Source organism: Rana temporaria, chromosome 10 (genome assembly GCF_905171775.1).
Source record: "Rana temporaria chromosome 10, aRanTem1.1, whole genome shotgun sequence".
Classification (NCBI taxonomy): Eukaryota; Metazoa; Chordata; class Amphibia; order Anura; family Ranidae; genus Rana; species Rana temporaria.
In genome coordinates this window covers 117,383,261-117,410,064 of record NC_053498.1, presented here as the reverse complement: position 1 = coordinate 117,410,064, position 26,804 = coordinate 117,383,261, and the positions used below count along the sequence as shown (strand labels likewise).

At 42.1% G+C, this 26,804-nt stretch overlaps 1 protein-coding gene across 5 annotated transcripts in view; it reads left to right on the top strand.

Annotated features, from left to right (window-relative positions):
- ZBTB16 (zinc finger and BTB domain containing 16) overlaps positions 1-26,804 on the top strand; it is a 171,300-nt gene that overhangs the window by 11,033 nt on the left and 133,463 nt on the right. For all 5 annotated transcript variants that reach the window (XM_040326036.1, XM_040326039.1, XM_040326040.1 and 2 more), the window contains exon 2: positions 4,166-5,466. In XM_040326036.1, the coding sequence (XP_040181970.1) occupies positions 4,238-5,466 (1,229 nt within the window). In that variant the 5' untranslated portion in view covers positions 4,166-4,237. The remainder of the gene's footprint in view (positions 1-4,165; positions 5,467-26,804) is intronic.

Genomic DNA, 26,804 nt, shown 5'->3' with positions numbered 1-26,804 from the left:
GGAGGAGCTTCTAGTCCTGGTCACAAGTTAAAGTTTTTTTTTAGGCATACAAATACAGTATAGATTTGAAATCAAATATTTTGTGGAAATAACATGGTGTGGGTGGATTTCTGCCAGCCAGTCTGTGTCATGCTCCCCGAGCCTGTGTCTTAGAATAAGAGGGAGATGAAGCCTCTATTAATCTACATGTAATATCTCAACCCCATTGTGTTTAGCTGGTTAGTGGGCATTAAAGGGGGGGTGGTCTGTCATTTACCACTGTGTATTTGCCCACATGTGTGACTCTATAGCCATATGTGATGGGGAGGAGGAAACGCTCGGCATAGACACTCACTGAAAACTGAGTTGTCATCACTGCTGCAAAATCTCTAGCTGAATTGGGACATGAACAAAAGGGGGAGATGGTGACCAGCAGGTTCAACCAGGTGTTTTTTCAGAAAACAAATCTCCAAGTGACCGAGCATTAACCGCATGTAAAGCACTATTTTACTGATGTTTTTTTTATGTGTGTTTAGTGACACTTTAAAAGCTCTACATGCAGAGCCTGCGTCTGACTTTAGTTTGAATTTTTCTGTGGTCCTTGTGCAAATGTTGCAGTTGGTGTATAGATGGCAAAGGTAAAAAAATGCTGAAAAAGCCACACACTCCCTCACTTTGAACAATTTATGAGTTATCCCTACAGAATACCTGCTTGAATCTGGCCACATGTCATTTTGTTAACCTCCTTTTTAAAATATGAAGATGTTGGTCACTGGTCAGAAAAACAGGCATTCCTTCTCGATCATTTGTTATATCGCTAATGAAGACATTACACATCATTGCTCTGAGCACAAATCCCTGTGGAACTCTACTTGCTAACCTCTCTTTCCTGTGAATCTGTTGCATCTACCAGAACTCCCTGACCCCTGTCCTTCAACACATTTTATGTCTGCTCTACTATCTTTGAGTTCTATCATGTGACACCGACTGTAAGGTCAGACATTGCAGAGCTTAACTAGGGATTCCTTTTGAACATGCTTGTCTAGGAAAGAAGAGAAAATGACCATTCAGAGTACATAGTGATTCTGAATTGAGGAGGGAAATGTGCAGCAGGTCTATCAACCACATAAAAGAGCATGTTAAGTGACTCTACATGAACCTTAACTTTTACAGTAAAACCTTGGTCTGCGAGCATAATTCGTTCCAGAAACGCTTGTAATCCAAAGCACTTGTATATCAAAGCATTTTTTTTACAGGGTATAGAAGGGAGGCACCTCTAAGTGTAGCAATAAGTGGCTAAATGTTGTAGCTTCATTAAATGTAATCATATTGCTACACTTTACACTTAGACTCCTCTCTTCTCGTTTATACTCAGTTGTGACATGACGCTACTCTTATATCAAGGCAACATTTAATAAAACATTTTGCTTGTCTTGCAAAATGCTCTCAAACCAAATTACACTCAAACCAAGGTTTTACTGTATCTGAAATTAACTTTTTTCTATCATTTTGAGTACAGTAGAATTGCACCTCTCCTGCAGCCCTCCTCTAGTCCTCCCCCCCCCCCCCCCCCAGACCCCTGCTTTCACGCAATGCATCCAGCTTCTTCCCAGCAGCAGTATAAGGAAAGGGGGGTACACTGTGATGTAAGGGAGAGTGGGGGACTCAACTTCTGATGGTGGGGTGGCTCTTGACATCTAATGGGAGGTGATGCGCTGGACATCTAATCCTACATATACAACCGGCCTTTTTGAGAACGATCATAATGCTGATGCGGCCCACAATGAAATTGAGTTTGACACCCCTGATGTAGATGCAACAGAAAGTAGGGCTGCATTCACACCTGAGCGTTTTGTCGCCAGAAGCGCGACGCTCAAACGCTAGAGGGGGGGGAAAAATACATAATTCCCTATGGAGATGGTTCACATCTCCACTCCAAAACGCCTGAAGCTCAAACAAGTTCCGTACCCTTTTTGTCGCGCGTATCAGGCGGTTTGGGCGTTTTTTGAGCGTTTCAATTTCCCATAGAAAGTAATGGAAACGCACGATTCAAGCGACAACGAGCGTTTGCTACGGGCGTTTTGTCGCTTTAATCAATAGAACATTTCACCCAGGCAGAAGATAAAAAAAAATCTACCAACATAGCAACAAGTGATGAAAAGATAATTTTTTCCTATTGGCTACAATAAAAAACGTCGAAGTACAAAAACGTCGGACGACGCTGTAAGCAAACGCGCAAATAAGCATGAATACGACCGAACAACCTACGCTCAGGTGTGAATGCAGCCCAAGAGGCAATCTCTCCAAAGTGAGGGCAATCCTCTCGTATGGTAGCCATACACTCTTGATTTTATTATCTGATCAATGTGTGATTCAGTCAAATAGGCATAACTTCCCTTCCACCAATTTAGGCCCCTTCCACACGAGGCGGATTCCGTCGCTATGGAGTCCGCCTGCTCCCGCCAGCTCATCGGGAGATCAGTCTGCTGAGCTGGTGGATGACAAGCTCCTCTCTGCTCACTGAGCTGGGAGGGTCCTGTAGAGCGCCGCTGATTCCTATGGATCGATTTGATGAAAACGGACAGCATGTCCGTTTTTCATCAGATCTCATCCGATCCGCCATGGACGTATCAGGTCGGATGTCAGCGGACATGTCTCCGCTGACATCTGATGACTCCATAGAGATGCATGGAGCGGCCGTTAAGGTCCGCCGTCAAAACTGACAGGTGGACCTGAACGGTCTGTCCGAGTGAAAGGGGCCTTAGACTAGTTTTTAGATCAGATGCGATCAAATGGGCAAAGACAGAAAATGATCCTTCATGTTACGATTGGCATTGCTGAGCTGGTTTGTTACCGGTAATTAATTTGATTGTTTGAAATACAATCAGATTATGAAAATGCATGATGTAAAGAGATCGGATCAACTTATGGTTACCGGTATATCTTTTAACTGTCCTTTGAATCTGGCACCCAGAAGTGGCTCTTTAGCTTTCTTGGGAGCATCCCAGGAGCTCCGAAACTCAATTAAGTAGATCGTAACATCCTTTGAGGTCATGACTGCGGCCCACCCCTTTCTATTTATCACTTTTTGGATGGGTTACCCATTGCATTGAGGAACGATCGGTGTGGTTTGGAAGGGGGCAAGCTAGGGCACCAGCTTCAGGAACTAAGATTGATCTCTGCTTTGATTATCCCAGATTTGTACGATCCAACTATATAAAACAGGTTTTATTTCTTCTGCATCAGTTTCTTTGCATAATGTCTAACAAATTCACCTTCTGTGAATATGCATGTTATGAATTTTTCAATTATCTTTTCTATGTTAAATTAATAAAATCAATATATTTTTATAAAACGCTAGTATCTTGGTACATTACTGGTACCCATATAGTCCCACAAAACAACATCCTTTTTAGGACTTTTCCATAAATTTCTTTAGGGCATGATGGTACCAAAATATTGCTTAATACAAATCCATCATTCCAGCAATCTCTATTGGCACCAAGAGAAGTTTATGTGCTGGCATCATTGACCTTGTTCTTCAAATGCTAATTGTCTGGCTGTCTTCCGAATCAACTACTTCTTCTTTTTTTTTTTTTTTTTTTTTTTTTTATTGACCTACGTGAAGAGTGAAATCGGAAATCCTGATCTGCATACATGGTTTATGCTGTGTAGAGCAGATTGCATAGAAGCCACTAGATCAGCATGACTTTTAGGCTCGGGCATTTTTAGAACCTTGTCTGAAAACCTGTTTCCTTCAAATATGCTAATTTTATTTTGCACAGTAGTACTAGTAATTGCAAAGTACAAAGTCTATTAAACGTGAGTAACTTACAAGTGGCTGAGCTGTCACAATATGGGAGCCTTCCTAGATGATGTTCACCTGAAGTCAGGCGGAAGGTAGTATCTTGTATATCTTTGGAGACTTGTTCTTCAGCAACTGTCCACTTGTGTGCCCGTTTATGAAGGTTTTTAAACCCGTATTACTAGAGACTCCATATTGTAATGACCAGATTGCTTAGTTTTACAATGGACATAAACCGGAGATAGAAATTCTGGAAGGTCTTTGCCTCTAGTTTGTAGCCCTTGAGAGACTGTGTGTGTGTGTTATTTGTGTGGTTAGATAGAGGGGGGGGGGAAACCAAAAGTCCTTTTTATCCTAAAAAATCTTTTATTTTGTTAACAGGTCTTTTGGTTCCAGTGTTCAGCCCTCCAGAAGAAGAAACAAACATTCTAATGACTAGACCCACGGAGAAGTATGGATTTGACTAATATGGGTTTGATACAGTTGCAAAACCCCAATCACCCCACGGGCCTTCTCCTGAAAGCCAACCAAATGCGGTTGGCTGGGACACTCTGTGATGTGGTGATCATGGTGGATACTCAAGAGTTTCATGCCCATAGGACAGTATTGGCTTGTACTAGTAAGATGTTTGAAATCCTTTTCCACCGTAGCAGCCAACATTACACTTTGGACTTTCTTTCGCCAAAGACTTTTCAACAGATTTTGGAGTATGCTTACACTGCCACTCTGCAGGCTAAGGTGGAAGATTTGGATGACCTTCTGTATGCTGCAGAAATTCTAGAAATCGAGTATCTAGAGGAGCAGTGTTTGAAGATCTTAGAAACTATACAAGCTTCAGAAGAGAATGATGGCGAACTTAGTACAGGTGAGAAGGCCATGGATGATGAAGAAGATAGAAAGTCAAGATATATAAAAAATATGTTAAATGCAAAGCATTCCAGTGAAGAGAGTGGTTATTCCAGTATGGGTAATCAAAGCCTGGTGGATCAAAGTCCATCAGTGTCAACGTCTTATGGACTTTCGGGCATGAGCCCAACCAAGACTGCTGTGGACAGCTTAATGACTATTGGCCAGTCGTTGCTTCAAGGAGCACTGCAACAAAATGCACTAGATTTGCACTCCACGAGCAGACTTAAAAGTCTGTCTGAAGTGAAAACAGAAGTCATGCAGGTGGATGAAGTGTCTAACCAAAACAGCCCAACCGCAGAAACCAGTGGATCTGGTGGAGATAAGTCTGATGATAAAAGCAAGGAGAGCCCAGGAACCCCAACCCGCAGTAGTGTTATCACAAGTGCTCGTGATCTTTCCTTTAATCGTGATGAAAATGCTCCTGAACAAGCTCTTGAGTTAGGTCAAGGCTTCAGCTTTGGGCAAGAGCATGCCATTTCCCATGCAGAGAAACAGCTTAGCGTGTACTCCGTCCTCCCAAATCATAAGGGTGAGACGATGATTAGTGTGCCAACGTCCATGGCCTCTGCTCTTCACATGCAGCCAGCCCTAGCCGTATCAATGGACTTTAGTGCTTATGGAGGACTTCTACCACAAGGCTTCATTCAGCGAGAGCTGTTCAGCAAATTAGGTGAAATTGCGGCTGGGATGAAGAATGACGGTAGAAACATCGGTGAACGATGCAGTGTGTGCGGTGCCAACCTTCCAGACAATGAATCCATAGAACATCACCGGTAAGAATTTTTATTTCTAATAAAACAATTTTAAAGTTTTTAAATGTGGGAGGGGAGGGAGCTGCTTGTATAACTTCGGCCAAAATTTTGTTGTCGACAGAGTTGGAAAGAAATGGAACTGCTGTAGGGTTTTTACTTGGGGCTGTAACCTCCTGAGAGATTTTCCTTGCTCTCTGGGGACATAAAGTGTTTTAATGCGTTTTATCCTTCCACCTTTCCTTGTAGTTTTGGATCGCGTGTCGAATGGTTAGAACTCCTGGCTAGTTTTTATTGCTGTGTTTCCCACTGGCACAAATTTTAGGGTCGCGCCGATACGAAGTATTCATGCAAAGGCTCCGATACCTGAAAACAATACCTTTTGCAATGTGATTTGAGGCCATACAAAATGAACATGCGCAATGCAAAGAATCGCGTGTGATTTGAACAGAAATGCGGTGTGATTCCTGTCTATCGCATGCGGTTTCCCACACCGCTCCTGCGTGAACCCAGGCTTGTCATCGTGACTTTAGCCTGGGTTCACACAGGAGTGGTGTGGGGAACCGCATACGATAGACTGGAATTGCAGCACATTTTCGTTCAAATCGCATGCGATTCTTTGCAGTGTGCTTTGAACCCATTCATTTTGTATGGGCTCATATTGCACTGCAAAGGTATCGGCAAGTATCAATACTTGTACCGGCCGTTAAAAAAAAAAAAAAAAAGGAATTGGTGCAACCCTATTAACCACTTCAGCCTCAGAAATATTTACCCCCTTTCTGACCAGGCCATTTGCGCAGTCGTGCGACGCTGTACCAAAACAAAACTGCCCGTGGGCTCCACCCCAACAAATGGCTTTCTTTTTGGTAGGATTTGATCACCTCCTGTGGTTTTTATTTTTTACACTATAAACACAGAGTGACACTTTTTTTTTTTTATTTTTTTTTTTAAACCCTACATAAAATCACAATCTGCATATAGATTTGTTTGCACAAAAGTTATTCAATTTTTTTTTTTTTTCCCGGGATTGGGGAGGACAAATCTGACCCTAAATTACACTTTTTGGCGACCAGTGACATTATTACATTGATCATTGCTCTAAAAAATGCACTGATCAATGTATAAATGACACTTGCAGGAAAGGGGGTTAACTGTGTTCCCTGGGTGTGTTCTAACTGTAGGGGGCATGGGCTGCCAGGGATGAGAGAGATTGCTGGGAACAGCGATATCTCCATGTGCCCTGACAGAACAGGGAATTGCCTTGTTTACAAAGGCAGATCCCCGTTCTACCTCTGTGTACAGAGATCGCGGACATGGCGGTGCGCAGGTCCAGCAGACTCAAATCTCGCATGCGCAGACAGATGTACGTCGGTTCGTGCAGGAGAGCCGATCTGCCGCAGTATATGTGTGGCGCCTGGTCGGCAAGCAGTTAAAGGAGTTGTAAAGGCAGACGTTTTTCCATCTTAAAGCGGAGTTCCACCCAAAAGCGGAACTTCTGCTTTAAGCACTCCTTACCCCCTTACATGCCACATTTGGCATTTATTTTTTTGGAGGGGAGGAGTGGGACTTCCTGTCCCAATTCCTACTTCCACCTACGGGCCCCCTAGGCGGCGACTCCTCTGCCCCTAGCTCTCCAGCATCCCCTAATACTTGAGCTCCAGCGATGTCCTTGAGTGTCTAAGCCGTCTGGGACTCTCCTCCTGATTGGCTCCCGTGGCTGTCGGTTAGTTGGCCAATCAGGGGAGATGGGGTGTGGCTGGGTCGGGGCTCTGTGACTCGACTCGGGTGCCCCCAGAGCAAGCTGCTGGCTGTGGGGGCACTCGACAGAAGAGGGGTGTAGGAGAGCCGAAGAGGGACCCGAGAAGAGGAAGATCCAGGTTGCTCTGTACAAAACCTCTGCAACAGAGGTGGCAAGTATAATGTGTGTTTGTTTTTAATTTTTTTATATTCTAAGAAAAAACACTTTACAATCACTTTAAAGTAGAGGTTCACCCAAAAACTTAATTTTTAACTTTAGATTGAGGCTCATTTTGTCAAGGGGAATCGGGTGTTTTTTTTTTTTTTTTTTTAATCGAAGCAGTACTTACCGTTTTTAGAGAGAGATCTTCTCCGCCGCCTTCCGGGTATGGTCTGCGGGACTGGGTGTTCCTATTTGATTGACAGGCTTCGGAGAGTCGTATATATCGCGTCACGACTTTCCGAAAGTAGCCGAACGTCGGTGCGCAGGCGCCGTATAGAGGCGCACCGACGTTCGGCTACTCGTGACGCGATGTATGCGACCGTCTGAAGCCTGTCAATCAAATGGGAACACCCAGTCCCGAAGACCATACCCGGAAGCGGCGGAGAAGATCTATCTCTAAAACGGTAAGTACTGCTTCGATTTAAAAAAAAACAAAAAAACACCCGATTCCCCTTGACAAAATGAGCCTCAATCTAATGTTAAAAAATTTTTTTCCGGTGAACTCCCGCTTTAAGTTCACACCCTCAATTGGTAATGATAACTTCTCACTGAGAATTTATTATTATACTCTGATCCCTCCTGTATTGATTTGTATTGTGACTGTACTGTCTTCCCTGATGTAAAGCGCTGCGCAAACTGTTGGCGCTATATAAATCCTGTATAATAATAATTATACACGATTTATATAGCGCCAACAGTTTACGCAGTGCTTTACCATGTAGAGGGGAGGACAGCACGATTTCAGTACAGGAAGACCCTGCTCGTAGAACTTACATTCTAAAGGTAGGGGGTGGTGGTACAAAAGGTAATGGCTGCGGAGAATGATTTGATGACGGCAAATCTAAAGTTGTATCAAGAATCGAGCTGTTGGTTTTGTAATGATCTGCTATTTGATCGGCTCTAGTTCTGTTTTCAGATATGCTATTTATATACACGCTTATTGTATACAGTATCTATATGAGTAATAATAATTAAACGGCTTGATGATGGGTGCTATTTTTCCCACAGTTGAACTATACCTAGTGCCAGGTCTAGTATGAACACATCTTCTGTACAGTACAAAGTGTTACACTAGAGTCTGAGCAAACTTCCAGGTCTTAATCATAGGGAGCAGAGAACTGTAAGAGGACACAATGTACTAGTTCAACACAGTCGCTTATTGGTCATTCATGAAAGTTTAATCATCGCATAATACAGACGACGGTGCATAATGAGGTAAAGCTGGGTGTGGGTTGGTAGAACAGCCTTGCCACATGTGCGAGGTGTGGTGTTCTAGTAACATTTTGTACTTTTTTGTTTCCCAGTTATTAAAGCTACAGTAAATCAGCTGAACATTTGTGGGTGTGTGCTCATACAATTAATGTACAATGATGATACATAACATCTACATTAAACACTAATAATTATAGGCATGAGGACAACTAATGGTTTGCTGCATTCTTTACATGTTAAGATATCGAGATCCTATTCTAAACTACAGTGCATTGCTTTTCATAGCACATGACATCAGCTTTTGTTATTTGATTATGTCCTCTGAATCAAGTGCTGGTACAATATTGCCTTGGAGCTATTTTACTTTTTATAATTACTACTTGTGTAGCCTGAATGTACTGTACATATTCATGACTTGGCCGGGTACTTCCTGCAACAGACTCATCCTGGGAATCGCTGCTAATAACAGGACGCAAAAAGCCCTGTACTGATGTCAACCTTTCGTCCTCTTAGACTTAACATCGAAATATCTGTTGGTGTGTTGCACACTTTATTGCCAAAAGTATTGGGACACCTGCCTTTACACACATCGGGTCGGATTCAGAAAGATACGACGGCGTATCTTCTGATACATAAGAATAATGGTAGGTGTAATGGCGCTAAAAACACTAAAAAAACGTAAATACAATAAATAATCCTCATCACTAGACCCATAAAGTAATTAGGAAAGTTTCGTGGTGAATCCTCCAATGGATGTGTATAAAATGTGTTCCACTCTTCATTTTATACACATCCATTGGAGGATTCACCACAAAACTTTCTTAATTACTTTATGGGTCTAGTGATGAGGATTATTTATTGTATTTAAGTTTTTTTTAGTGTTTTTAGCGCCATTACACCTACCATTATTCTTATCTGTCTTGAGTGTGAGAACACTTTCCGTCGTGGCTGCTATTTATTAATTTTAGCTTCCTTTTAGTTTAGAATTACCCTTGATTAGGTGGATTTGCGCATTGGTTCCCCCTCTTATCGTATCTTCTGATACGCCGTCGTATCTCCGAGTTCCGACGGTCGTATCTATGCGCCTGATTCATAGAATCAGGTTACGCATAGATATCCCTAAGATCCGACAGGTGTAAGTGTCTTACACCGTCGGCTCTTAGGCTGCAATTCCAGGCCGGCCGCTAGGTGGCGCTTCCATATTATTACGCGCCGAATATGCAATTGAGGAGTTAAGCCGATTCAGAAACGAACGACCACCCGACGCTTTTTGTTTTACGTCGTTTGCGTTTGGCTTTTTCCGGCGTATAGTTACCCCTGGGTCTATGAGGCGCAGCCAATGTTGTATGGCCGTCGTTCCCGCGCAGAGTTTTGAAATTTTTACGTCGTTTGCGTAATGATGTACATTCACAACGAAAGCAATGACGTCCTTGCGACGTCATTTAGAGCAATGCACACTGGGAGATTTTACGGATGGTGCATGCGCCGTTCAAGTAAAACGAAAAAAAACGCGGGGTCAAGGGAAATTTAAATAAAACACACCCCCTACATCCCTATTTGAATTACGTGGCCTTACGCCGCAACACATACGCTACGCCGCTCTAACTAAGGGCGCAAGTTCTTTGTGAATAAAGAACTTGCGCCCAAAGTTAGAGCGGCGTAATGTATCGGAGATACGTTACGTGGGCCGGACAGATACGCCAATGTATCTGAATCCGGCCCGTCAACTTTAATGACGTTTTAGTCTGTAGGGTTCAATCGTGAGTTGACCCACCCCTTGCAGCTATAACGGCTTCAACCCTTACGCAGCGTACACACGATCGGACATTCCGACATCAAAATTGTGGATTTCTTTTTTTACGACGGATGTTCGCTCAAACTTGTCTTGCATTCACACGAATGTTGTCTGAAATTGTGAACGTCAAGAACGCAGTGATGTACAACATTACGACGAGCCGAGAAAAATGAAGTTCACTGATTCTGAGCAGAGCATGCGTCGAATTCGAGCATGTGTAGTATTTTTGTGCCTTTTAAATTGTGTACACGCGGCCAGACTTTCCGGAAAGAACTTTTGTTGTCAGAAAATTTGAGAACCAGCTCCTAAACATTTTTGTTGTCGGAATGTCCAACAGCAAATGTCTGATTGGAGACTACGCGCGGTCAAATTTTCTGACAACCAGCACACATCGAAACATTTGTTGTCGGAATGTCTGATCGTGTGTACGTGGCATTATCCATTCCTGTGGATATCTTATCCAGGTCTTTATGGACCTTGCTTTGTGCACTGGTGCGCAGTCATGTTGGAACAGGAAGGGGCTGTCCCCAAAGTCGGGAGCATAAAATTGTCCAAAAATCACTTGGAATGCTGATGCCTTCACTGGAACTAAAGGACCAAGACCAACCCCTGAAAAACAACCCCGCACCATAATCTCCCCTCCACCAAATGATTTTAACCAGTGCACAAAGCAAGGTCCATAAAGAGTCCATAAAAGCCTTCCCAGAAAAAAATTTAAGCTGTTATAGCTGCGAAGAATGGGCCAACTCAATATTGAACCCTAAGGACTAAGACCTGGGATTCCATTAAAGTTCATGTAAAGGCAGGCGTCCCAATACTTTTAATTGTGTGTGTGTGTGTGTGTGTTCCTGCTCCTAGAAGCTAAATAGCGTTCTCTGTGTCCATAAAAAGGGTCCTGCATGATTTTGCTCTGAATTTAATGCAAATTCTGCCATACTATCTGTATGGCTGAATTCACATCGCATATGATTTACACAGCAGTGTGAACCCAGCCTCAAACTTCACTCGCCTTTTTAGCCATTTTGCTGGTTTGTGGCCCAACAGTCCTGCTGACCTGAAGTCACAACTTTTGGAAGTTTCTTACCAGCTTCTAAGGATCGGATATGATGTGCAGTGATGGATGGAACACAGAATTGCTGGATGTCTGTTTACAAGCCACAGTTACCTCAAAGTTTCCACCACTCAGCAACTTTTAATGGAGTTGATGTGACAGGATGCTGTAGATAACTGATGAGAATGTTACCTTTTTGTGGTTTCTCTTTTTTTTGTGAAAACCAGCCAGTCCACCCAATACTCCTCCCACACAGTTACTAACATTTGTATCACTTGCCTTTTTAGATTGTCCTCCTTATTATCCACCTCTGGTCTTGGATTGTACTGTTCTCTTCAGTTTGTAAAGCACTATCCAAACCAATATTAAGATGGATAGATAATAATAAAAGTGTGTGTGTGTATGGTTTTTTTTTTTTTTTTTTTTTTTTTTTTTATCGTTTTCAGGTGCATAAAAATGCATGGTACCCCAGCACAGTTCAACATGGCCGTTAACGGACTTGTTATACATCCCTATGGGATCGCGTCCGTTAGCCTAAGGGCTCTTTCACACGGAGCGGACCGTTTCTGGGTCCGCTCCGTGTGTCTCCGTCGGCTCAGCGGGGATACCCGCTGAGCTGTCGGCAGATAGTGCAGGGACCGCCCTGTCTCGGCTCCGCTCTGCCCTATGGGGAACCGGATGCAGACGGACCGTGTGTCCGTCTGCATCAGTTCCATTCCGCCGGACGGAAGAAAAATAGGGTTTTCTTCCGTCCGAAAACCGGATCCTGACAGACGCGGACGTTAGCGGATGCTCCATCCGCTAACGGACGCGATCCCATAGGGATGTATTACAAGTCCGTTAACGGACTTGTAATAACGGACAGGCGGACGTCTGAAAGGGGCCTTAGGTATATATTTTTTTTTTTTTTTTTAAATCTTGCAGGTATGGCAGCCCTGCACAAAAGCGTACACACATCCAGGTGTGAAACCAGGCTTTTTATTTTTTCAATCAACATTAAATAATTTTAATGTTATGGCCAGCTTAAAGTGGAGACTGCATGCCGGAGAACTTGATCACCCAATTTTTTTTTTTTTTTTTTTTTTTAAGACCTTGGTGGGACATAACTTTAGTTCTTGACTGTTTTGTCATCTTTAGGGCCACCAATTTTCACTTTGCTGCCAATGTGTGGTGTAGAGATATGCATTACATATATTGGTTTGTTGCATTTCATTTTGTACCCTTACTTCAATGGAACCCAACAATTTACAGCACACCACAATGCACTCCTGTGCGTTGTGGTGAGCTAGATGAGAGAAAAATGCTACACGTCTTTCGTTTTACTCTGGTGTGTTGGCAGACCTTTTATCTGAATGGTCTGCCTTAACAAAACGCACATTAACGCAACCCATCGGAAGAGCCAAGTGTAAATGAGCCCTTATTCTCACTAGACCTGTTGTAACAATTTTTTTTTTTTTATTTTTTTTTATTAACATTTTGTAAAATCTTGAATTGTGGGTGAAGTTAGAGTTGTTTTTCCACCCTCTCTCAGCCCCCGCACAGAAAATGCTGCTTTCTTTGCAAACCTGGTATTGAAAGTAGCAAAGTGGTTTTGGAAAGTGTTTCTGCGAGGAGAAGTCTTTTGTCTGTATCAGTAGAAAAATGTTTTAACTTTTTTTAAGCTAAGCAAAAAAAAAATTCCTCTGCTCAATTTAAAAGCGGCAGCTCTGATGTCTTGTATTTGTTACTTACTCCATTCTTGGATGTGGAATGAGATGTTCAAGTCACAGTACAGTATTCTACAGTACCTTGCAAATCGACTCAGGATTTCATGCAACTGTGGTTGTTCCGTGTGTGTGTGTGTGTTGTGTTTTTTTTAAGCTAGTGCATTATTGGTTCACATACATTTTTTTATTTTTTTTTTTCTTTCAATTTCCCTTCTAAATTTTTTTTTTTTTCTTTCTGGAGTTTCTCACTTCCTTTTCCTCCCCGGTAAGTTTGCCCCCCCCCCCCCCATCATCCGAGCTGTTTTGGCTGGGGGTTAGTCTGTATGCTCATTTGCCCCCTCCATTGGCACTACACCCCTGTGAGGAGACGATGTGTTCACATTGGCTCCCCAGCCAGAACGGCTTGGATGATGGGGGCAAGCTTAGTGAGGAGGAAGTGGGGAAATTCAGACAAAGGGGGGGGGGGTGGGGACATTAAGAAAGGAAATCTAAGGAAAAGGTAAGTGAACCAACAATGCACTAGCTTAAAGGAACCTTTACAACCCCTTTAATCCATATGATTAAGCTTTAAGGCTCATGCAAATGGCTGTCTAGGGCTGTATATCTGGGCATGTTTCCTGCCCGACACCTACAGGTGCTGCATAGCTTCTTTTTATAGATATGAATATAATTATCATTTATTTATTTTTTTCTTCTTATTCTTCCAATTCTACTTCTTTTATTGCTACTACTGTTTGAGTGCACCTGTACTTTCAGGATCCTGTTGGGGGGCACGCGCCTTCTCATACCAACATTGAGTGACCACTTAAATCCCCTCCTCCTAGTTCCCTCTCACTATAAGAAAATCTAACATTTTATGTCCACGAAAATTTAGTAAGATTTTCTGATGGTGTGTACACAACTTTCAACAGCTGATTCTGACCTTCTGTCCGAAAATTTTGAAATGAAGGACTGCACATGACCCTAAGCAATAAAATTTGCATATACGATTTCAATCCTCCGTTCTGATTTGCTGTGAAACAACAAGGAAAATTAGACAATCATTCGGCCAATTTTTTTCCTTGTAGTGTGTACTCCACTTAACACAGCTTTCAGCACAAGTGCCTTCATGCACACCTACATTGCAGCGAGAGGGAAGGGGTGCATCTGACTTGCTGCATTGCTGATTAGTGATTTATGGAGTTCGGTAGGCCTAAGACCCAATACACACTATTAGATTTTCTACAGATTTTTGTCTTCAGATTTACCAAAACCATGTAGTGCAAGGGCCTGCCTGATTGCATACAAATTGAAACGCTTAAGGTTTGACCTCGTAATATATGGTTTTGTTAAATCTGAAGATGAAAATCGAATGTGTGTGTGTGGTCTAACTCTGGTACCTGTTAGAATGTGCAGTAATTTTAATACACCTTGCACATTTTCTGTATCGGGACAAAATTGTGGTGAAAATAACTTCAGTTGCACTTTTACATTTTGGCCATGCTTGCTATTGGCATATACAGTAAAACCTTGGTTTGAGAGTAACTTGGTTTGAGAGCGTTTTGCAAGACAAGCAAAATGTTTTATAAAATTTTTACTTGATATACAAGCAATGTCTTGATATAAGAGTAGCGTCATGTCACAACTGAGTATAAAAAAAGGAGAGGAGCCTCTAAGTGTAGCAATATGGTTACAACATTTTAGCAACTTATTGCTACACTTGGAGGTGCCTCTCGTCTCTTTTTATACCCTGTAAAAAAAAAAAAATGCTTTGACATACAAGTGCTTTGGATTACAAGCATGTTTCTGGAACGAATTAGGCTTGCAAACCAAGGGGGTAATCCACAAAGATCCGGCGTAACTTAATTTTTTCCTTTTTAAGTTACACTGCCTTAAAATTTCTACCTAAGTGCCCGATCCACAAAGCACTTACCTAGAAATTTTTGGCTGTGTAACTTAAATTCCGCCGGCGCAAGGCATTCCTATTTTCATGGGGGCGATTCCCATTTAAATTAGGCACGCTCCCGCGCCGGCCGTACTGCGCATGCTTGTGACGTCATTTTCCCGACGTGCATAGCGCGAAATTACGTTACGCCGAGCTTTGTGGATTGCGACGGGTCAATAAAGTTGCGTCGGGAAAAAAAAAAGATACGGCGCGGAAAAAAAAATTCAAATAAAAAAAAAAAATCGCGTCGCTGGACAGAAGGGTCTGTTTTTACAAGGTGTAAACAGTTTACACTTTGCAAACGCAAAATTAGGGCTGCTTTTACAAACTAAAACTTACAGAGAAAAAACAAAGCTGAAAAGCTTTGTGGATCTCCGTAAGTGCTAATTTGCATACCCGAGACGGCATTTCGACACATGCCGGATCTTCTGCCTAACTATGGAAAACTGATTCTGTGGATCAGTTCCATAGTTCGAAACAGGGATACGACGGCGTAACAGCAGTTACGCCGGCGTATCCCTTTTGAGGATCTGGCCCCAAGGTTTTACTGTAATGCAATCTATGGTGGGCTTCCTTTCTGTGTTTTTTTATTTTTTTTGTAATGCCTCCTGAGTTGAACGCCAGCATCCCCAGAACTCATAGTGATGTGCCCATAGATTTTTTTTATTGAAATAAAAATCAAGGTCTAGATAGAAAGCAGGATAAAATAAATATGTCATTTAAAATTTTATATAAATTTTTTTTTAGAACAGAGGAGCTAACGTTTCTCCCCCTTGTTGGTTTTTAACTCAAATTATAGCGTTATTAAATGTATCATCCTTGAGAGAAATCTTACTTTTGGATAACTTTGTGTACTCTCCTCCTGTGTGCAGTTTAACTAAATGTTAAATCGCCTATTCTGCGGTACAAAATAGTTGAAAATGATGTCATAAGGCAAAACTGTGGACGGACTTGCCTCCTTGGTTTTCCCAAATAGCTCCAAGGTATATAATACTGGAAATTTGTGTTATAGCGGGAACTCTTGATTAATGCCAGCAATGGAATGGTCACGTTTATTGGTGGCACCTGGTATCACAGTCTCTGTAATGGAAGCCAGTCCTTTGGCCTGGACTCCCTTTGTGAGGAAGGCCCTGATTAGTTCTCTTCATTCTTTCTCGGCCCTTGGCCTGGCTCAGGAAATGAAGGTTCCCCTCCCAGCTGACCTGAGCTGGGTAACCTTTGCCAGTGCCCTGTCAGAGACTTCTGGGATTTGGGACCGGGCCTCCTATACTGGAGTGAGGCTGGGAGCACTAATAGGCTAAGGTGACTTATTTATGGGCTGCTAGAAGTGGGATAATGGTAAAGGGGGGGGGGGGGGTGTTTAACTGGTTACATCCCATCTGGAATTTATATGAATATAGTCACATAATTGTTTATATCAAACTCCTTTTTTACAACTTGCATTTTAAGATTTTAAATCACAAGAAAATGTGAAGCTTTATGCCATTTATTGTAATGCATATAATCTAATAGTTTGTATTGGCCGTGTAACAAAGTTCTAGCATATTCCTAATTTAATGCCAAATAGGAACAAGAAAATGGCTTATTAAATTTGCACTTTAAACCAGTTGAACTAAACCAGATCATTGTGACCCTATGGTCTGTAAACGGCTTGCATCTTATGATTTATTTAGATAAATATTATGATTTATGAATTTTACAATTGCTTTATAATCGCATTTTATAACTACCGGTACTTTATGGTTTGACTCCAATATATGCTTGTATAGCCTTTCTATTTTTATATTTGTTAAAGCGCACTTATCGAAACTCTCTGTAAATTAGGAAATTTTTTCCTTCTACCCCCACATTTATTTTTTATATATATATATATATATATATATATATATATATATATATATATATATATATATATATATATAAAAAAAAAAAAAAAGTGTGTGTATATTATATATATAGTTCGCGTGTGTGTGTGTGTGTGTGTGTTTTTTAAATGCTTTCTTGGCACACATACTAAAGCTTTTGTTGTGGTTCAGCCCCCAGTCCTCTGGTCGAAGTGGCAAGTGATGGTGTTTGGGGTTAAAATTAGTGGCAGGCAGATCACTTTAATGGCCTGTAATTGCTTCCAGATCTTACAGGCGGGGGCACAGGGAGTGTGGATTAAGGTGCTGGTAAACCTCTTCCTGCTAATGTACCCGTCTTTCTTTGCTTTATTCTAAGAATCTGTCACCTTGTTTTTTTTTTTTTTCTGGTGGCGTGTGTGTATGGGGTGGATTTTGAATTTATTTTTTTTCCTCCCAATAGCAATAACCCACATAAGAGTTAAATGTCTTAAAGTAATTGTGACCCATCTATATGCACTGTACTTGGGCTTCCAAATTTATTAGGTGTGTGTGTGTGTGATATTTTTTAATTTTTTTTTACACTTTATTTTTTGTAGGTTTAATTTGCAATTTTTATTGGGGGGGGGGGGGAGAATTGGTGTAGAACTTTGTGTTTTTTGATCAGCTGAAACATATTTGTGAAAATGCAACTTCCCACAACTTTATCACCTGGTTACACAGGTATGTCAATGCCTAAAATGCTATAACAAGCTGTATGTTGCGACATATGACCTGTAGAGTCGCATAAGGTGCATGTGCATTGCTAGAAAATTGGTGGCCTCTTCACCCAAGATGAACCCCCCCCCCGCACACTCCGCTTATCAACTGATGACACAGAAAACCTGTATCTTGAAATGACCTCACTGAAAACACCTAGTACAGAATATATTTGTACAGACTTCTTCCTTGTTTAGTAGGTTCATTGTGTGGTCCCCCCCCCCCTCCCTCCTTCAGGGTGCTTGCCTGAACTGACATGCAGTGCACCTAGTGGTAACCTTTTGGATATCACAGATGAACTGTGGATAACCGGCAATGGGTATGAAAGCTGGCACAGGGGACGGACCCTTTGACACAGCAATGCAGATATCTCATGGATTGGCGCTATTGCCAAAATGTTTGCCAGTTGGTGAGCAGCCATGGCTTTTTGTGTTCTCTTGTTTAGGACTGCTGGAGTGTTTTAAAAATAAGATATAAAAAAACAAGTTATCGGTTCAGCTGATAACCCTGTGGTCTGTATTTATCATGCAATCTACTGCCTGTATACTACTCAAACACCACCTTCTCAGTTATGCAACAATAACTGCTTGAGGTGTAAAAAGGAAAGGAGGGGAAATGTCTAGCTGTAAACCCAACATATAGGCACTATAGTATGGGGGGAGGGGGGATGCTTTTGAGTTTGTTTAGGGTTTTTGTTTGTTTCTTAAAGCTCATATCTGGGCAATTGGGAAAGCCCCCTATCCTGCAGACTCCCAAGTCCAGTGTCTCGGCCCCTCACTGGTGCTTTTGCGCCAGTCCCCTCACATGTCACTGTTGCAGCCTGCTCTCAGGATCTTTCTGGATCCCGAGAGCACCCCACCACTTGGCAGGAAGTAGCCACCCAAAGAATGTCGTCAACTAGAAACCGGAGCAAGAAGACTTGGGATTGGATCAGTTTGAGGGGTTATGGGGGGGGGGGGGAACCCTGAGCCTTTTATGGTAAACCGTCTTGGGCAACAGGAAAATGCTTGGATACCTAATGGCCTCGTTGATGCATTTGTTTAATGGACAATTCTGTGTGTGCATGCGATCATCCGAAGACTGCTGTGTTTTTCCACTCGGGTAGAAATGTCTGGATCTGTTACACTTGCCACCCAACATGCATGGACTGATCTGTTATAGATCAAGCTACTTGCATCCATGTTTGGGTGTTGGTGGCAAGGAGTTGTATTTTTATCCTTCCTGCTCTGTGTTCTACACAGAACTGTCGCAGCAAAGCCCCATCTGGTAGGACAGAAGACCTGATTTTGCTGCAGTTAAGGTAGAACTTGTCCATCTCCCACCCTGGACTAGACATTGGAAGACTGCGATAAATTACTCACTCTGCTCTTTACCCTTATCAAGGTTTTTTTTTCTGATACCTGGTCAAACTCGGGAACCTGCATTGCCTCGCTTTTTATTTTTGGTAGTAGTGAATTCAGAACTGCTTTTATTGTGCCCTTTTATATCTGCCTGGAGTTCAGGTTTAGGGTATATTCACACCAGATGTGGTTGGACTGTGTTGGATGGCTTTTCCCAGATTTATCTCTCTACCCTTCAGTCTCCTCATGTATCACTAATTTACTAACGGACATATCAGTCTGGATGTCGCACCACTTCCTCAAACTCAATCTATCTAAACCCCCCCCCCCCCCTCTGATTTCTTTAAGATTGATTGCACAACTATCAGCCCATCTCTGCAAGGTTCTAGGTGTAATTGAAGATTCTGAACTATCCTTTCGGCTCCACATCGAATCCCTGTCCAAATCTTGCCGTCTCAACCTACGCAACATCTACAAAATACTAGCCTTCCTAACCAATGGCACCACTAAGCTCCTAGTTCACTCCCAGGTCATCCCCTGCCTCTACCCTCCTCATTAGACTACCTTTACATGGGCGAGCCCCCCCCCTCTTCAGTCCATCATGAATGCTGCTGCCAGGCTCATCCACCTTACCAATTGTTGAGTGTCCTCCGCCCCTCTCTGCCAATCCTTCCACTCTCCCAATGGATTTTTAAACTAAAAAATACTAACTACTTACAAAGCCATCCAAAACTCAGTCCCCAGCTACATCACTAACCTAGTCTCAAAATACCAACCTAATTGTTCTCTTCATTCCTCCCAAGACCTCCTGCTCACTTGTCACCTCCTCCCATTCTCACCTCCAGGACTTTTCCCAAGCCTCTCCCATCCTATGGAACGCCCTACCCCAATCTGTTTATCGCCTACTCTGTCCACTTTTAGACAATCCCTGAAAACCCATCTCTTCAGAGAAGCCTATTCTGCCCCCACTTAACAACTGCACTTTTTTTTTTTTTCTCAGTCAGCTCATCCCTGCAGTTATAACCTTTCGTTTCACTTGACCCTCCCTCCTAGAGTGTTGTAAAACGCTGAGCACACTGTTGGCACTATATGTAGTAGTAGTTTCAGTGTACTCCCACCTAATGACAAGGCAAAATACATTGTGGTGAGGTGCAACGGAGTGTGCTGTGTTATTACAATTTTAAGAAAAGTGAGTACAGCTCTACTTGTATCAATGGAGAAGGGTTTGATGCGAGAGCTATAAAACTTGAATGCCCCCTCAATGGGCATATTTTGGGGGTTCACCCCATGCATTGTCGGCTTTAACACCAGGTTAAATTATGAGAGTACAAAGATGGATGAGCAATGTGTTGATTGTTTTTCTCTCCATACACTTGTCATATGTGCTCTGGAAAATGTGTTCCATTCAGCAATCATGTATATTATACACAACAATGGCACATCTCATTATGGATACAAACATGAGAATGGCTTTACAAACCATGTACTTCAAATCAAAATGATTAGTTATGGGTGGAGATTTTGCTAAATTGATCATTACGTGTTCCAGACTTTAATGCCACTTATACTGAAAGTGCTTATAGTTGATAAAATCGTGGTGGCCTGAAAGATGAATGTGAATGTGTTGGACATGCATGTTTAGGGGCATCCAGTGGTTTAAAGTGATACTAAACACACATTGTTTAATTTACGTTGTCCCTTCTATTTCTGTATATAGATAATGGCACTTAATTATTCTAACAAAAACCTCCTAAGGGCTCATTTTACACTTGCTTCTGCTTCAACGCACACTAACGGCTAGTTAACACTTGCTTCAAAACAAGTCTTCGGACAGGCTTTATTAAAGCTCTCTGAATGCCAGTCAAAGGTCCTGTCCCTAAATAAAATGGTTGGATTGCGTACCTGTTTACACCTTGCTTTGCTTCGCTTCAAAAATTATACCCCATGTAGCTTTAGTGGTGCATTAAAGCTTCCATAGAAGTCCTATAGCAAAACTTGCGTGAAGCACCAAGATAAAGTCGGCTGTAAACAGGACTGTAAGCTAACCATTTTATCTAGTGACAAAAGGTTTGACTGGCATTTAGAGAGCTTTAGCAAACCAAATCCGAAGCTAGGTTTTGAAGCAAGTACAGCAGCTAACACATGACCCAGATCTTTCCCAGCCTGTCTGCTGGAAACGTAAGCAGGAGGAGCTTCTAGTTCTCTGCTGTTGGTCACATGTTCAAAATCAAACAGCCTTTGGAATGCAGTAAGCAATCATGTCAAACCTGTTTTAAATTTGCATACAAATATATATTTTAAATCTTTTATTTTGTGCAAATGACATGCTATGGGTATTTCTGCCAGTCGTAGGCTGTGTCTTGGAATAGGAGGGAGGAGAAGCCGCCATTAATCTACATGTAATATTTAACCCCCATTGTGTTTATATTGTAATGGGCATGAAGGAGGGAGTGGGCTGTCATTTACCACTGTGTATATGCCCACATGTGAGACTCTGTAGTCACATGGGCTACTCGGATATGATGGTGAGGAAATACTCGGCATATAAACTTTCTGAAAACTGAGCATGTGCAGAGTTGTCACCACAGCTACAAAATCCTTAGTTCAATTGGGGACATGAACAGAAGGTGGAGAGAGAGCAACATGATCAACCAGGCTTTTTGCAGAATACAGAAAATGAATCTCGTAATGTTTATGAACAGCATGTAATGAAACATTTATTTACACTTTTTTTTTTTTCTTTATGTGGGTTTAGTGACACTTTAAGGCTCTGCACGCACAGTCTGTGTCTGACTTAAGCTTGAAGTTTTCTGTGGTCATTGTGCAAATGTTGCAGTTGGTGTATAAAATGCTGAAAGTCACACACTGCCTCATTTTCAACACAGAGTTATTCGTACAGAATACTTGCTTGAGTATGAACGGCATGTAATACACCATTTTATTGATGGTTTTTATGGTTTGGGTTTAGTGACACTTTACGAATTGGCCCTACCATGTAGCAATAGGGCCATCGGTTCTATTCCAGCCATGACACTCCCTGCATGATGGTTGCATGTTCTCCCCGTGCTTGTGTAGGCTTCCTCTGGGAACGTTGGCTTCCTCCCGCACTTCAAAGACTTTTTAGAATGGTTAATTGGCTCCTCTCTAAATTGGCCCTAGTATTGTGAGGTAGGTGGGGAGGGGTGTGTGTGGGTGTTTCTCCCCCCCCCCCCCTTAAGCTTCTTGAGGGTAAGGACAGATATGAATGTACAATGTGTGAAGCGCTGCATAAATGGTCGGCGCTATAGAACAACCTGTAAAAAAAAATCACTTGTGCAGGTTTTATATAGCGCCAACAGTTTGTGAAACGCTTAAAGTGGGGGTTCACCCTAAAAAAAATTGTAATATTACATTGAGCTCACTTCAGAGATTGGCCGTATGCTGATCTCTCTTTTTTTTTTTTGTGTCGTACATATCGTAGAATCGTTATTCCCCCCCCCCCCCCCCCCCCCCGGCTTCCGGGTGGTTAATCTGGCGGGACTGGGCATTCCTATCCAGCAGGCAAGTGATTGACGTGATGACGAACACTACACACTACCCCGTCGCATTCAGAGCATCACGAGTTGCCTGAAAGAAGCCGAACGTCGGTGCGCAGGCGCCGTATAGCGCCAACTCGCCGTTTGGCTTCTTGCGGCAACTCGTGACGATTCGTATGCGACGGGGGTAGTGTTCGTCATCACGTCAATCACTTGCCTGCTGGATAGGAATGCCCAGTCCCGCCGGATTCACCACCCGGAAGCCGGGGGGAAATAGTGATTCTACGGTATGTACGGAAAAAAAATCGGCATACGGTCAATCTCTGAAGTGAGCTCAATGTAATACATTTTTTTTTTTTAGGGTGAACCCCAGCTTTAACAAAATAAAGGCAGACATTGGTAACATTACAATTTTGGTACAAGAGGAATCGGAGGGCCCTGCTCATTGGAGCTTACAATCTAAAAAAAAATCTCAAGGATACCTGGGTCTCTGTCTAAAACTGTGCAGAGCTCTTCATTTCAAGGGTTAAATTCAAGCCTCAACCTGGGGTTTGCAGCTAATTAGCAGACCACTTTGTCATCACCCTGTGTATATCTTAGACACTGGGAAAACTTCCTGTGGGTGATATACAAGACTTAATTATGTGACATGTTTACGGACACTTGAGGACAGATAACAGACTGACATTGTGTAGAATTCCTTTAATTGTCATTCCACCCAGAGAATAACATTTCAGTTATCGGTGGATTCTGTTAAAGTGGAGGTTCACCCGAAAAGTTAATTTTTAACATTAGATTGATGCTCATTTTGTCAGGGGGGAATCGGGTAGTTTTTTTAAAATCGAAGCCGTACTTACCGTTTTAGAGAGCGATCTTCTCCGCCGCTTCCGGGTATGGGCTGCGGGACTGGGCATTCCTACTTGATTGACCGGCCCGGTCGCATACATCGCGTCACGATTTTCCGAACGTCGGTGCGCTGGCGCCGTATAGAGCCGCACTGACGTTCGGCTTCTTTCGGCTACTCGTGACGCGATGTATGCGACCGTCGGAAGCCTGTCAATCAAATAGGAACGCCCAGTCCCGAAGACCATACCCGGAAGAGGCGGAGAAGATCGCTCTCTAAAACGGTAAGTACTGCTTCGATTAAAAAAAAAAAACTACCCGATTCCCCTAGACAAAATGAGCATCAATCTAATGTTAAAAAAAAAATTTCGGGTGAACTCCCGCTTTAAGTTCCAGGCTGGATTCTTGGATATTCCAGCTGTTGCTCTCCCCACCAGACAACAGGTCATTGTCACCTACCTTGGTGGCTGAGAAGAAAGCACAGGTTGACAAAGTCCCTTAATGATCAATTTTTCTAGAAAATCGGCCTCAGAAATTGTTTAGTTTTTGGAAAGTTTTATAGATCAAAGGGATTATTTGAGAGCAGCAGCCACTTGGAGCCCAGCATTGTGCTTTAGACATCTGAGACTTGACCACACATGTATATTTTTATGAATCCCCCCCAACATCAGTCTTTGGCTCTTCTAGGTTTGATAGGGCAGTTTTTAATGGGAACCCTTTTATGCCTGCAATGGTTCATTGACCGACTTGATTTTTACACATGTTCATGTCATAGTAAACGCATGTAATAAATCCATCATCCAGTCGCATGGCGGAGGTCTGGGAGGACCTTTTTTGTTCTTGTCTGCAGGGGGAAATGTATGTCTTTCAGAAGACAACTTCTCCAGTGAGCTCAGTAAAACAATTAAACATCACTCCTTTTATATCACTGGGTAGAATTGAATCAGACACCTGTGCTTTAGAATTTCTGCTCTCCCACAGTCTAACGCTTCTCGATTTAGCACACACTATCTTTACATGTGTAACACATCAGCAAAGCTCAGCTGTATTAATGTCGCAGGCTTTCGGTTCTTAGTGAGAGGAGGAGGGTGATTCATTAGCACGTTCCTTCTAATTTGGCTCATTTTAAATAATGTATGATGAGTAAGAGAATGAAAAGTTTTCGGTTGTGGAAGCTAGGATTTGGCCGTACAGTCTCATAACACTGCCTGTGCCATGCGCAGTCGAGGATCAGGCACTTTTTAAAGAGCAACTGCAGTCTGCTCATATCTTTTTGTAATAAAAACATCTTTGCTATTCTGAAGCTTCCCTCCAACCACGTTGCGTATTTTATACTCTGATTTTTGTACTTTCCACATACGCTGCAGAAATCTCCTTACACTGAGTCTTGCTGCAGCCATTTTAACTGTGGGCATTTGAAGCTGCTGCCTGTTCACTTCCTGGATTAACACACACACACACACACACACACACACACACACACACCTGCAGTTCTTATTGGTCTTCTTATGGCTCATCCATTCCCTCCCTTCCTGGCAAACTCTCACACGAGAGCTGTGCGTGATGCCATAAGCCTAGGCTAATGACCAGACAAGAAACAGGAAGTGGGCTGTATAAGGTATTTTACTGGCAGAAAAAAAAAATTGCTATACAAAGTTAAAACCACCAGGGCAGAAGATTTAATGGATAAAAAGTTGAGAAAAACTCAACAAGTTGTATTGCTTGCCTAAAACACTTCTGTTGATTCATAGAGCTCTTCCACTTGCTGAAAAGGTTCCGTACATTGAGTGCAGATATGAGAAGTCTTTCCATTCGTTACACCGAATTGCCTGTGTTTGCATCAGATCCCGATGGCTTTGACAAGTTAGTCATAAGACACCGGTTTAACTATAGATGTTGCGTGTCGTTTTCCATTGTGTTCTATCTATTTTTTTTTTTTTTTTTTTTCTTTCCATGTTAAGTCTCTCCTACATTTTAAATATTTCATTTTTGGCTCCCTTTCTAAAAAAAATTTGGCTACCGACTGATAAGTTAAATAATTTTCATAGATTAGACTACTTTGGGGGATGCCTACCACTGCCTCTTTCAGAAGGAGAAGGTTGAGTAACAGGTGTACTTGATACTGTATGGGTAACTGGCACCATGCACAAGACACAGACAACCAGAAACTGTCAAGGACCGTTTGTCATGCACATTTATTCAGTAGGGCAGCAAAAAAAAAAAAAAACTGTTTTAAATGCAGGAGGGCTTTGTATAGCAAGTCTGAGCCTAAACAAAACATCTGTTCAAGTCCTCAACTAAAATTTAGGTCCATTTCTGTCTAAGGCACCCCATAATGAATTGGCCAAAAACAAATAGTCAACTCCTTGTATCTTCTTTTTTTTTTTTTTTTTTTTTTTAGTCTTCTATCAGCACTTCCCCTTTTCACCCAGCAGCAGGCTCTCGCAGCAGAGAGACCTCCTAAAGCATCTGTGGACAGCTGAGGCTAATAAGGGCTGGCTACAAAGTCATCTGTGAGCCTGGGAATAAAGGTTTTCTGACCCAAAGCTCTACAAAGTCACTGGGCAACAGGACTTTTTAGCAAACTAAACTTTTTCCAGTTAGGGTTTTTGTAACAATGTGGTTGATCAAAGGCCCAAGGAATGCGCAATGAAGTATGTAGTTGCTGCTTGACAAATCTTGATTAATTTTAGATTATGGACGCACAGCATAAATGTAAATTCAAATGTTTGAGTTTATAAAAGGAGTCAACATTGCAAAATTCCATACAGACATTACAATCAAGATGGGTACCACATTCTGTCTAAATGTGGTACCCATGTACCATTGCACCATTGTGTGCTTGCTTCCTTTTTTTTTTTTTTTTTTATAGAATTGTCAGGATATTTTTTTTTTTTTGAGAAGGGGAGGAAGAGTGTGTGTGTTTGTCCCCCCCCCCCCCTCTATTGGTGTGTTTGTGAGGGGACTTTTGCATGCATGTCACTTTTTAACAATGGGCATATTCTATTTTGTAATGTGTACATGTACCATAGCATTCATTTTTATAACAAAGGTGTGTTTTTTTTTGGGGGGGGGGAGGGGGGTTTGTTTAAATATTGCAACTAGGTCAAATAGTGCTGAAATGTGAGATACACAAAACCTACCTTGCTTTATCTTCACTCAAACATGTGTTTTTAAGATTTGTACTAAAGCCACTTCAAAGGCTGGAGTATATTGTCTTGATTGCGTTTTGTCAGTTGACAATACGTATAAATGCAGTTTTGAGGTAAATAGGTTGCCAATGCATGTTTCTATAACCAAGACTGTGTGTTGGCTATCTGAAATCTATCATATCTGCCAGAGTTTTAATTTTGGTTGCTTCTTAATAGAGGTTAACTGTCATGGGCGGTTGCCTTGAGATAAGGCTGTGGTTGATT